Source organism: Geospiza fortis, unplaced genomic scaffold, assembly GCF_000277835.1.
Source record: "Geospiza fortis unplaced genomic scaffold, GeoFor_1.0 scaffold112, whole genome shotgun sequence".
NCBI classification, from domain to species: Eukaryota; Metazoa; Chordata; class Aves; order Passeriformes; family Thraupidae; genus Geospiza; species Geospiza fortis.
Window position 1 is genome coordinate 4,972,597 of NW_005054298.1, and position 13,465 is coordinate 4,986,061.

At 39.4% G+C, this 13,465-nt stretch overlaps 2 protein-coding genes across 2 annotated transcripts in view; one reads left to right on the top strand and one right to left on the bottom strand.

Annotated features, from left to right (window-relative positions):
• RAB3GAP1 (RAB3 GTPase activating protein catalytic subunit 1) overlaps positions 1-951 on the bottom strand; it is a 22,551-nt gene extending 21,600 nt beyond the window's left edge. The window contains 1 exon segment of the mRNA XM_031057407.1: positions 806-951. Coding sequence (XP_030913267.1) covers positions 806-951 — 146 coding nt within the window.
• Positions 778-12,401, top strand: MAP3K19 (mitogen-activated protein kinase kinase kinase 19). Its single transcript, XM_005416005.3, has 9 exons — positions 778-915; positions 1,825-1,895; positions 2,404-2,488; positions 3,258-3,499; positions 4,087-4,130; positions 6,213-8,639; positions 9,795-9,944; positions 10,160-10,857; positions 12,069-12,401. Exons 2-9 carry the CDS (start codon positions 1,856-1,858, stop codon positions 12,133-12,135), a joined length of 3,753 nt encoding a protein of 1,250 aa, XP_005416062.3. The 5' UTR covers positions 778-915; positions 1,825-1,855; the 3' UTR covers positions 12,136-12,401.
• The last annotated feature ends 1,064 nt before the right edge of the window (positions 12,402-13,465 follow it).

The following is a 13,465-nucleotide window of genomic DNA, read 5'->3' on the forward strand; positions in this document are numbered from 1 at the left end:
CGGTGGGGTTCCCGCACAGCCCGGGCTCCCCACGCCGTGTCTCTCTTTCCCGGCCGGCTGCAGTCCCTCATGGGACGCCCGCGGGCGTAGTCGCTTCACACCGGCGCGAAGCTGAAGTGGGGGCTGCTGTCACAGATTCTCCGGCTCCGTCAGTGAGAGTCGAGAAGGGCTCCCTCAGATGTACGAGTAACACAGCCCTTGTCAGCCAGCCGGGAGCTGAGGTATCCCCCAGCACTGGTGTCCCTGTCCCCGCCTAATCCAAAGCCATCCCCGTCCCTTGTGTCACCTGGGGAGCGGCGAAATCCTTCTGGCATCCAGCAGAGCAGCTCCCTTAAACACCCTTTTAGCTGAGCTTGAGCCCACTATACCTCTTTTATCCTGTCTTGTCCCTTAGCAGTCTGTTACTTTAAAAAAAAGAGGAAATACCCTTAAAATCTGCGGCTAGAAAGGAAATTACAAATACTCGTGAGAGGACTGAGTGTGAAGTAAAAATGACGTGGAAACATACCAGGTATTAAAAGTATAAACGGAGGTAAACATAAGATAGAAATAGGGTTTGGTTTGTGTGCTGAGAGAACTTGTGATTGGAGCCAGAAGCGCTGCGGTTTAGCTGGGCCGTGTTTGTTCTCATAGGTCACTGCTGCTCTTTGGATTAAATCCTGCCAGCCACATTCCCTCGGGCTGAGGGGTTACCTGGGCGACGCCGTGTAAACTCAGCAGCAGGAGTGCCAGCCTCGGGAATGGCTCCTGCCTGCTCCGCGCTCAGGGAAACAGCCCAAAATAAAACCCAAGTCTGTGCCATTGCTGTCGAATTCCTCGCTGGGCAGCGAAGGAAGGCAGCTGCGAGCTGAAAATGCTCTCGAGTTTCCCTTTGGGTTGCTGCGCCTCTTTCAGTTTTCGCTGCTGAAGAACCAGGTAAGATTTGTAAGATTCTGCCTTTTTACGGAACATTCTGTTATTATTTTGAAGGGGTTTTTTGTGTATCGAAAAAAAAAAAACGGGAGTTTTTCGGAAGTTCACTATCTGACTCTTGACAGGCAAACATAATGGGATGAACATTGTAAGGGATTATCTGGCCTTTAGCATGAGACATCAAGAGTGCTGGCTTCTACAGCTATCTCTCTAGCTAATTTCACTATCTTTCGTTTGTATTCTGATCACTTGAAAAACTGAAGTTCACTATGTTTTTCAGGAAGACTCCCAAATCCATCAAAACTATTAACTGGGATTCATTTTCTTTTAAGGATTAGCCTTCTAGAATTTCAAAATTCCCAATCCTTTGACTTAACCCTCTCATGTTTCTTCTTTACCAGTCTGCACTTTGGGTTTGTTCTGTATTGCTTAGGCCACTGTCATCTTATGGTGTTGTTAGAGTTGGAATTTAATCTTGGAAAAGAGGGTTGGTGTTTTTAGAATGCTGAAGCAGCTCCCAGCACACTCACCACAGCCAAGAGCAGCGGTGACTGTGTCAGGGTCAGTGTTACCCCCACACAGCTGTGCTGACCTGGAGGGTGACAGCCAGCTCCTTTCCCACAGTTACTGCTGATTAGTCATAGGAAAAGAACATTGCAATCTTCTAATTAAGAGTAAAGCCTTTCCAAGTTAAGTTCAACATAGCATATGTTGTGGTTTCACCTCTAAAAACTTTCTGAGCTCTTTGGTTCTGTGCATCCACAGGAAAGGGATTAGATGCTAAATTACAGTGCTTTGAATAATTTCAAGTACTTTTAAAATGTTTTTGTCTTACTTTTGTCTCAAATCATGAAATATTATGTAGTACTTTGTATACATGAATTGGAAATCATTTAACAATTTGCTTTTCAGGTTTCTGGGCATTAATACATTTAAGGACAGTATGTCTGACAACAAACAAAATAAGAGGAGAAGCAAAAAAGGTAGTCTAACCCAAAACTTATGTGTTGAAAGTGTAAAATGTAGATCTGAAGCTGGAAAAGTACAGTAATAATTTGAAATGTGGCTATTTGTCAAAGCTTAGCAACCATAAAAAATAACAAAATTAAAGTCAGAGTACGTTTCTACCTTTGTAAAGGCCTAAGTTTTGGTTTGTTTTTCATATTTTTAAGTGCTCTACTTCTGTAAAGTTTCTGTCAATATTTGTCTTCTATTTCTGTTCTCCTGAGATAGGAGCTGTAACTGGCTTTTTAAAGATGTTCTTTGCTTTTGTAGCACATTGAATTAATAAACTTACCTAAGAAATAAGAAGATTTCAAAGTTACACATTAACATATCAGTAAATTACAAGAATTAGTGAAATGTAACTTGCTCTTGTTTCTTTTCCTGATACTACTTTATAATAGTGTTTTAATGCCCAAAAATATCTACATTTGCCATGTGTTACTGGAATTAAGCTGCTTTTATGCAAATACTGATGTATTACTGCAGGTTGTGGAAGTGTTGTCACTTTTCAGAATGCAGACAATATAATGGAAGAAATGCATCAGTCAGACAAAGCTCTAGGAAAAACCAGGTAAGAAGCATCAGTATTTAATTTGCACTTGGGTGTGCACAAATGGGAACAAAGAAGGTTCGTGGCCTGAAAAAGAAAAGTATTTCCTAGACATTGTTTACAGTTCTATATATTGTGTAGTGTTTATCTCTTCCCAATATCAATTATTGGCCACTGCTGGAGGCAGGATATTGCATTAGGTGAACAAATTATTTGGTCCAATAAAGAAATATGGTATATAGTTATTTGACTTATATAACCCAGATAATAGTCTTGTACACAGCTTTAAGAATAACTTAGACTGCACTTTTGTACCTTTTTTCAGTCACAGTATTTATCTTTTTCCACATTTTTCATTCTTCAGAAAACACGTGGCACAAAACTGGGGCTTGTCTACACAGCCTCTGTTTTTTCAAGCAGGCCATAGCATATTTTGTTATTAACAAAGGCACATCTGGTCTTCAGAATTCTTCTGACACACTCATAAAAACTACATACTGGAAGCAATCAATTTTTGTCAAGAAGGGGAAGGTGAACAGTGTGTTTTTATGTTTCTCTTTTTGCTTGGTTAACACTGATTGTCATTCAATCTCACTTGTAGTCAGCCTCTGCATTGCAGTCTGCTATTTCCAGGGAGAGGCACAACCCCATAGATAAATAAAGACACTTTGGCATTCTGGGATCTTATAAACCTCTTGGTCACATTAATCACCTGCCATATGATTGTTTGAACTGGCTCCTTCCACTAATTTTTGCTCTGTATTTTGGTTCTTTGTGTTTTGCCTTTTAGCCAAATTGCGCCAACATCCCGAGCATGGCCAGACCAACAAGTGGCGTGTTTTCCAAGTAAAAATCAGACAGCATTACCCAGGAGACATCACACTTCTTTACCTTTCTCCTCAAAGAAAGAGGACATGGGATGTGGCTTTGACTTCAGCTTTCTGCTACAGACCTCATGCCCAGAATCTAACATTTCAGCATCATTCGTGGATTTAGATACTTTCCAGATAATAAAAGCACAAATGCAACAAAGTAAGTTCAATTTTAAAAGTCACATATTTTATATATAAAGTTATATATTGGTTATCATATTGCCTTTCTGTCTTTTGCTGTCTTCAAGGAGACTTCAGCCATGTCAACCCTCTTCTTTAATTATGAGTTTGTGTGTGTTTGCAGAATGAAGGAGATAAAGAGAAGCAATGACAAATTTCACCATTCCTGATCCTCTGTGTTGTGACACTGAGCCACAAATGTGGAGTGTAATTCTCTGTGCCTGGAGTGATGACATCTTTCTCCCTCATACTGGCAATATTAATTAGCTAGATACTGTGGTTAGCAAATATCTACAATTGAGAAGCATTTATTTGAATTATTAGTGTTTAAATACTTTAAATTTATATTATTTTATTGTTTTCTATGGAAAATGGAATTGTGAAGTTCAGTATCACAATTAGATTTCAACCTACAACTTTTTTCTGCACTGCAGATTTATAGCACAGTCCTGCAACCAGACAGATCCTTGATGCCCTGAACACTACAATTTGAAATTAATTTATAAATGTGAGTTGTAGTCTGTTTAATAACATCAAATTAATATTTCATTTGTTCTGATTTTTAAGGGTTAACTGTAACAATGCTAAAAAACAGGAACAAGAAATCTGAGGTAAGAGGACATTACATATAAAATGATCACTGGCAAAAGTATTATATCCTTTTAAAATATTTAAAATAGAAATACCAAAGTAGTGTAGGTAGTTTGCTTAGTTTCAGGTGTTGTTGTTTTTTTTTAAGAATGTGAAATATTTTTACATTTATTTTATATATGTGTGTGTCAGCAAATTTTAAGGTGTATATCAACAAATTATCAGTAAGATGTTATATCAGAGACTTCTGGAGATAAAAGGCTGAAAGTTCAAAAATATATAAAACCTTTAGAAATATGTAAATTAATTAAAATTAATTAAAATGTGACTCCTGTTTTTTAAATTAGATGTCTAGTTTTGCCAAAACCCCCAACACTTCTTTGAAATGGTGATTTAAAATTGAAGTTGAATTCTAAAATAGTCTTGATATTAGATGATTGATGAAATTTACTGTGTTAGCAAATAAAAAATAGTCTTTTAGAATTAAACATACTGTACATGAGATTTTCTGAAAACTGTAAATAGGATTACACAAAATTATTGTACCTAGAAACAGGCTCACAATTTTACATCTCAATACTTCACACCACTTTAAATATAGTGTATTTAGGAAAAAAAAGAGAATTTGGCCTTTATGTATATTAATTAATAGCCTTTTGTAGAAAAGACTCAGCTCATTGAATCAGATGTAAACTTCAGTGAACCCATCACAGAATACAACTGATCACAGGAAAAAAGTGAAGATAATATAGAAGTTGGAGCAAGAGTTCTGACACAGGATTATATAAAGGGTTATGGAAGAAAAAAAAAAAAAGAAGAAAACATTTCAAATAATTTAGCTGGCCTTGGTGTGATTTAATGCAGCTTTATTTCATGTCTTGGGTTTTCTAGGTGTATCCTTTGGGATAAACTGAGCATTCATATTAATGCCATGCAGGCTGGACAAAGCCTTCAGAACTGTCAATTTCAAACCAACACATTGCTTTTCCTGGCATGTTCAAACCTCAGTTTGCCCTTGGAATGCAAACCAAAAATTTCCTGCAGATTGCAAACTGATGTTGAATATAGACATGCAAATGAGCACTCAGAGCAGATGACTGTGTGATTATTTCTATTGCATTCATTTGCATAAAAATATTCATTTCCTATAAAGTAAAGAACAGAAATGCTATTTTCAGAAAATCATTCTCACTGTTCATCTGAATAGTCCAAACAAAGTATTCCGTTTTTCTGATCTGTACTCCTTCAAATGTACATGGTACCTTTCAACAAATGTGATGGGGAGCAGGGAGGAATAGTAAAACACATCCCTGACCCAACAGACTTCTGTGTCAGCTGCCTTTGGTTTTATCCATTTCACTTCACTGCAAATTGAGTGCAGACTGTGCTGTCTTGCAGTGTACCTAAAACTGTGAGCTAAATCTGTGGCCATTTAACATGGATCTATATGTTTAGGTTTAATATAATGTACCTTAAAGTCTATAACTAACTTGTTAGAATTGTTTTCTCCAGGGATGCAATAGCATTCTGTTATAATGATCTAGTGTTCCTTTTGAAAATTGCTTACATGAGCTCTGGTTCCATTGAGAATATAATTAATGGTGTCAGCACATGTTGGAGGGTTACATAAAAAGATTTTAAATCTCAGCATTAGAGTGGTGCTGTCATTCAGGAGAGTGCACAGTGAGAGAGGAGCTCTGGCACGTGAAGCCACTGCCCAGCCTTTGAATTCCTGTAGCAAACATGAAGTGCCACAAGACAGAGTTAATAACTGACAAGAGGATTTGGACATGTGGACAAAACTTACTGGTTCTAAATAATGGAGAATGACTTGTGCCTTAAAGCAAATGATCCCACTTTCTGAACTAAGAAATACTTAGAAATAGTTCTGGATCTGAGAAAATCAGTGCAAATAACGTGTGAAAAATAATGTATTATCTCAGGAGTCTGATATTATACTTCATAATAGGTTTAATATAGAAATATATAAAATAATAATAATTTTCTAATTTTTTCCTAATTCTACTTGGCTCTTAGAGATTAGTTTTTACCTGTATCTGTGGTGTAGCACACTATTAATGTTTTTTTAATGGAAATTACAGTTTCATTTGCCACCAGTGACATGTCAGTCTGTAAGAACAATTCATCTTGCTCCTCTAAAGGATGATATTGTCAATGAAAGCAGAAACATCAAAAGTATTTTAAATATTATGAACTCCATTCCTCAGCCTATAAAACCAGTTCCTAAATTTTATCAGTATCAGTTAGACAACTTGTTAAACAGGCACAGTGAAAAGTCATCAGAATTGATCATGGCCCCAATTTCTGATAAGGACCTGTACTACTTCAGCATTAATAACTGTGACGAGTACCTCAACAACAAGAAGGAAGAAATCCAAAGCCATTTCAAATGGAGGGAAGCTGATGTGGGAATCTACACTGAGAAGAAGAACCAGGTGAGATTCCAGTGTTCAGTGGTTTGTGAGAACATCAATCTTCTGAGCCAAGCCAGGTTCTGGGATCAGAGTCGTCCCCTCTTGAGCTCAGGCAGTGCTCTGGTGAACTGCAGCATGTTTACAGCCCAGACAGCATTTACAGTGTCCAGCAACAGCAATGCCTCAAGGGCTGGCAAGAAGCAAAACAGAGCAGAGAATTGCTGTGGCACTGGTCTGGAAGGAGAAAATGCTACAGAGATGATGCTGGATTATAAACAGAAGATGCTGGGAGATGCTGAGAGTGCCAGCCTTGTGCTTTACAATCAGGATTTAGATTCTTCCTGTAAAAATGAAGTGATAGAGGCCTACCAAGCCGTGGAAGATAATTCTGTAGTTACAGTAATTCCCAGAGTAGAAGTTCAAGATCCTTCTGGAAAACAGTCAGAAAATCAAGTCTGTCTTTCTGAATCTGAAATAGAAAAAGAAGCCATGTTAGAAGCAACTTCAGAGGACCAAAGTGAGCTTGTAGCTGTTGCTCATGTTATGCTCTCTGAGCAAGAGCCAGCCAGGGAGCCACACATTGCTGAAACACCTGCCACAAAAAAGGGTGGTGTCTGTACCCTGCCTCCTCATGTTCCTCAGAGCCTCAATGTTCTTGCTCACAAAGAAAATGACAAAAATAAACTAAAGATGAATAGAAATAAATATTCATCAAAATCTAAAATTAATAATAAGATAAAAGTATCTGAAGACTTAATTGCTTCTGAAGAGGTTACCACAAAATCAAATGCCAAGAGTCAGATTTCCCCATCTTTGGAACTGACAAAAGTGAAATCTGAGGCCTCCATGAAGTGTCAGAAAAAAACCACTCAAGGACACAAAGGCCATATTGCTCAGAAAATTAAAAAGCAAAGTTGCTCCTGCAGTTGCAAAAATTCAGCTGTCTGTAAGAAACATGTTACTCCACTTTGTCTGCCACGTGCACCCTCTGCTTCAGATTTTGTAGATCTGAAATACACTGACATGTTCAAGATAATAAATTCAGATGACCAAGGCCCAGGTATTTATGAAATGTTTGGAACTCCTGTGTATTCCCGCGTGAGAGACCTCGATCAGCACGAGGGCAGGTTTTATAAAGGTGGTTATTCTGTTCCACCAGGAACATGCACCTGCAGATCTACCTGCAGTAAAGGGGGAGAAAGCAGCAGAGTCAGAAACACTCAAAAGAAAACACATTCCAAGCCAAAGAAGATCACACCTGGTGCTAAACAAAAGCAGAAAGGTTTGATCACAAAGGACAGAAGGACCAAGTTGAGTGACAGCAACACAGAGCAAGATAATGCAACAACATCTGACTTGGATTTTCAAACACACACCTTGAGTAGCACAACATTGTTCCATGGAGACATGGATCATCAGCTTACATTTTTAGAAGAGCTTTCACAGTCAACTAAGCAAAATGAAGTGTTTACAAATTCAAACCTGTCAACCATTAAAGAAGTTTCTTTGGAGCAGTTGTTAGACAGCCAGGATAAATCCAGCCATGAGAGAGCTGCTGCCTGCAGCCAGGATCTCCTTCAGCTCAGTGATCAAGGCTGCAGAGAATGTGTTGCTCCAAGTGGCAGTCTGGTAACAGCAGAGCAGGACATCTGTGTGCCCCGTTGCAGGGGGGATAGGGATGGTGGCAAAGGCTGGGAATCACACCAGGACTCCAAGTCTGTCAATAAATGTGAGTTGCCCTTTTCAGATAGACTGGAATGTCAGTCCCCTACAAAAATATTAGATCACAGTTGTGCAAACACACCTCAAAACAGTGGTTTGGCAAATGAATTGACTCAGGCTTCAGTGATTTGGACAAAAAATGCCAAAAGCCCCAGTCCCCAGACAAGTCAAAACATTTCTTCCTGGTCAGATTCTGAGGATGTGACTGATGAGTTGCTTTGTTGTCTGGCCAAGGAATTGCTAATGCTTGAAGAAAAAGACACCAACTCTTCAAGAACAAAAAATACATGTTCTAAAATGCAAAACACACAGAGTGAAGAAGAGGAGAATATGACGAATGGAGATGGAGCAATAAATAGTGCTCTAGAGAAGGTAAAAGTAATTTCTTCTTGTAACTTGCTAAATAATTTGAGTGATGCTTCACACAAGTTTGGATGAAAAATGGGAAATATGTGCTTATTAAAGAGATTTATCAAGTCTTTTTTCCTTGGGCCAGCTGCCCACTGATTCTTCCAGTGCTCTGTTGAATATATCTGTGTTAGAGGCTGCATGTCAGGACACAAGCCAGAAGGTACTAGAGCATGACAGGAATAGCTGCCAAAGCTTATATAAATTGACAAATTGCAGTGAATAAAGAGAATAGGCTGTTTGAAGAGCTTGTATAAAAAGGTTTTGGGGAAAGTAAGAGCTGGAGATCTGAACAGGAATATGCAAAGACACTACAAATAGTCTTGTATATCCAGAACGGCAATTACCTTGAGTCTCTGAGTGCAACCGGATACTTTTATAGATGTGAAACATAAGTATTGGTTTATCAGACAGACTTATCCAGTTTAATTAATGCTTAATCAAAACTTCAAGCTCAGAAGGCTCAGATTTTGGCCCCTAAGTCAGCTGGATGCCTTTACCTATTAAGGTGTTTCTCTGCCAGTACTGCTTCTCCTTGGTCCTGTTAGCTCTTTGTCTATTTAAATTACAAATTTATAAAGAAATGTCTTTCACTGCATATCAATACACTCCCCTGTGCTTCTGCAGACACAGGTGTCAATTATAGCTCTGTTCTCACTTCTCCCAGGGAGACTCATGGCTAAATGGGATAATTATTGTCATCTTTCTGAAGCAGTCTCTTCTTCCTGGGAAGTCATGGCCTGGTATTTTCATCAGACTCGTGTTGCATGTGTTACTTAGAGCATGATGATAGCCATATTCACCCTTCAGCTTAGCAAACTGTACCTATGAGACCAAAAAAGAGAGTGTAACCTGCTCTTTTAAGTGCTCTTCTGTCTTGGTGGCAATGGAAGAAGATGTCATGCTGTAACCTGGTTATGCACTGTTGTGATTTATACTTGAAAATATTTATACAGCTTTACCTAGTATAGCAATTCTATCAATGACCTGGGCAATTTATATATATAAAAATCTATAAAGCAAAGTCATGACAGGAAAAATTATGAAAAGGGGGGACCAAATGAAGCCTGTCTTTTCCTCTCTGCTTTCTCCCCACACTGACCATCATCTTTCAAGCAGAGTTACAGTAAAGCCTTTTTGGCTTCAAATGAAGAAAAGGGCCTTCTAAACTTTGATGAATCTACTAAATTACCAAGAAGCAGTTTAGCTACTAAAGATCCTATCATGTGGACAAGAGGAGAAGTCCTTGGAAAGGGAGCCTATGGCACGGTAAGTTAATGTCTGAATATGGTGAGATGTGTTGGTCATCACTGAGCTACACCTTATCTCAAAAATAGCTGTTGTCCTATTCAACAAATGGGTTAAATATTTTGGATTATACAGTGAGATCTAAAACATGATAAGTGCAAAGACTTTATTTAAAATAAGTAAATACACAAGTTCTGTCTTATGTCTTGTTTTGATAAGTGCTGGTTTCACTGTAGGTGTACTGTGGTCTGACAAGCCAGGGACAGTTAATAGCTGTAAAACAGGTGGTTTTGGATACATCAGATCAACTCACTACAGAAAAGGAGTATCAGAAGTTCCATGAGGAAGTTGATCTTTTGAAGACATTGAAGCATGTAAATATTGTAACTTATTTAGGAACTTGCCTGGAAGACAACATTTTAAACATATTCATGGAGTTTGTTCCTGGTGGCTCCATTTCCAGTATTCTGAATCGCTTCGGCCCCTTGCCAGAAGTTGTCCTGTGTAAATACACCAAGCAAATTCTACAAGGGGTTGCATATTTACACGACAACTGTGTGGTGCACAGAGACATCAAAGGCAACAACGTGATGCTCATGCCCACCGGGGTGATCAAGCTGATTGACTTTGGCTGTGCCAGGCGCCTGGCCTGGGCCAGCCTGAGCGGCACCCGCGGCGAGCTGCTGCGCTCCGTGCACGGCACTCCCTACTGGATGGCTCCAGAGGTCATCAGTGACTCTGGCTACGGCAGGAAATCTGACATCTGGAGCGTGGGCTGCACCGTGTTCGAGATGGCCACAGGCAAACCCCCTCTGGCTTCCATGGACAGGGTGGCAGCCATGTTCTACATCGGGGCCCACCGGGGGCTGATGCCGGCCCTGCCCAATCGCTTCTCCAGCGCTGCCGTGGAGTTTGTGCACGCCTGCTTAACCAGGTAGGGAGCCTCTGAACTGGAGAATGGAAGGCAAGATGCAGGGAGTTTGTGTTCTGGAGATAGCTCATAGGAGCTTAGGCTGTGGTACATATGATTTTATTGTAAATGCATTTCAGGAAAGCCTTTTGTCTGTATCTAAAAATATATATATAAAAGAGCTTTACTCTTTATAATGGTATAAAAAAGCCATCATAGAGTCTCTTTTTGCAGGCCTTATACTCATAATTTACTTTCCCTGTAATTTTCATACATAAACACGGCACCGTTGAATTTTGGACAAAACCTTTGATAAATTTCTTTGCTGTGCTTTGCTGTTCCAGTATTGCTTGAGTTTGGTCCATGTCAGACAAGTTGTTTTAAGGACAGTATTCTAAATGGAAGTGAAATGGAATTAAGAGAGAATTTTTAAGAGTCTTGTTTTAAAATGTGTTAAGTGATACCCACCAATTAGAGTTTGGGTTCTGGCCAAGCTCTAGCTCTGCTTGGATGGAGTGATTGACAATCAACCCAGATGTTTTCTGCATCAAAAAGTATTCAAGCCCTTTTGGCTTGAAGTCTAAGTCTAGATTAAGTCTAAATGGACTTAATTCTTGTATTCTGCAATGGAAAAATCTATTATCACTGCCAGTCCAGGAAACACTTACTTATTTGAAACATAATACGTATTAGAAACACAAAGTTCTCTCTGTAAAACCCCAAACCACGAGCATTCACACATTATAAGAATTATTTTTGTGGTTGTTTTGTTTTAAACAAAGCCATGGGCTTCTTAAAATGCATGACATTGATTGGAGATGACAGAACAGCCTGATTGACAGAGGCTCAAACAGATAATTATCACCTTTCTTAAATACATTGTTGGTGCACCTGAAATAGCCAGATCAGCAGAATTATTCAAAGATTTGCAAGGAATTCAGGGAAATAAGTAATGATTTCTTTAATAATAACATATTTCCATTTTATAATTCATAAATTCCAACAGTCTTTTTCCTTCAAGCCTCCCTTCCTTTCTATCAACTTTACAAAAAAAAACCCTAAAAATGAGTAGTGAATGCATAAATAATAATAATAATAATAGTAAGAATAGTAATAATAGTAATAATAATAAAGGCTAATTTTGCAATTAGGTTTTTACAGGTTTTTGAATTAGGTTTTACATCACAGGCATAGATATTAGTTTTATGTACTGATTTGTGGAACCTTCAATGCAGAGATCAACACGAACGGCCTTCTGCTCTGCAGCTGCTGGACCACCCCTTTGTGAAAGGAGGACAGTGAATTTTTCAAAACTCTTGCCAAATGAGTGTATATTTTCCATGGAAAAGATTTTCACTTGTGGAAAAAAGACCAGAAGGAACTGGATTTTAACATGACAGCAGAAATACTGGAGAGCAGTCTTGTTCAAGGAGTCTGTTATTAGGCAGCAGTGATTAAAGAGTACGTGTTCTGCAATGCCTGTCCTTCACTGTGAACACAAGGCCATGCTGTGTTGTATTTGAGGAGACTTAAAAGGAAAATAAAGTCACCATCACTGGCATGCAAAAGGCCAGGTAAGCTGGAATGTCTGTAAAATCCTATGGAACAAGGTATGGGCAGAGAGCTCTGCAACTTGGAGATAAGTAATGAGTGTGAGGATTCCACAGGAACCTCAGACCATCTACTGGCATAAAATGTACTGAGGCTTTTATTCAGTCAGGTGGGCCCTTTTGTTTTACTGGATGGGCACTTCCATTTTTAGCTGGTGAATAAGTTTTTTAGGTACATAGATCAGCCCTGTGTTCCTGTGGCCCTGAAACTCCACAGGATGCTGTGGTGATAATTGCAAGAGATAATGATCTAAGGCATGGGACTGCCTGTTTTAAATGAAAGAGTGCATTTTATGGGCACTTTCAGGTCCCAGAAGGTTGAGGTTGGAAGGGGCTCTGGAGATGTTCTGGTCCAGCCCCAGGGCTCAGAGCAGGGCTGACTGCAGCAGGTTGCTCAGGCCCTTGTCCCATTGGCTTTGAGTCTGACTGTGGATGGAGACTCCCCAGCCACTCCAGGCAACATGCTCCAGTCTTTAACCCCCTCATGGTAAAAGTGATTTTATGTTTGAAGACTGTCTTATAGGTCAAGTTGTCCTGTTGTCCCTTGTTCTGTCACAGCTAGCACTGCAGAGTCTGGCTCTGTCTTCCTTACCATGCCCATGGGGTGCTGGTACTCTCTGAAAACCTGAAGTGTTTCTTCAACCACTGCAGTGGGCACTGGGTGACAGAACAGAGTCCCTGTGCACTCCAGTGGTCTGTACACTTAGTAGAACTAGCTACTACTAACTGCACAAAATTAAATCAAATCTAAAAAGCATTGTTAAGTATTAATAAGGCAAAAAAAAGCAGATGTTAGTATTTAGAATGTCCTTTTGTTGATAAGGCTTCTTCCTATCAAAATGGATCAATCTTTAGCCTTTGTGAGCAGCCAGGCTCCAGGAAGAGAGGCAGTAAAACTCAGCCCTCCAACTGTTCAGAGCTGAGCTCTCAAGAATCCAGGACACTGATCTCAGTGTCAGCTCTGATGTAACGTGAACTTTATAAAAGCAACTTTCCTCAGAGTGCTAAACATCTTAGTTACT

Bases quoted from the DNA above. Each gene is read 5' to 3' on its own strand.
- MAP3K19 (XM_005416005.3), top strand. From the start codon at position 1,856: ATGTCTGACAACAAACAAAATAAGAGGAGAAGCAAAAAAG. The intron at 8,640-9,794 runs GTAAAAGTAATT...TCTTTCAAGCAG, and splicing joins TAAATAGTGCTCTAGAGAAG to AGTTACAGTAAAGCCTTTTT. The intron at 10,858-12,068 runs GTAGGGAGCCTC...CCTTCAATGCAG, and splicing joins GTGCACGCCTGCTTAACCAG to AGATCAACACGAACGGCCTT.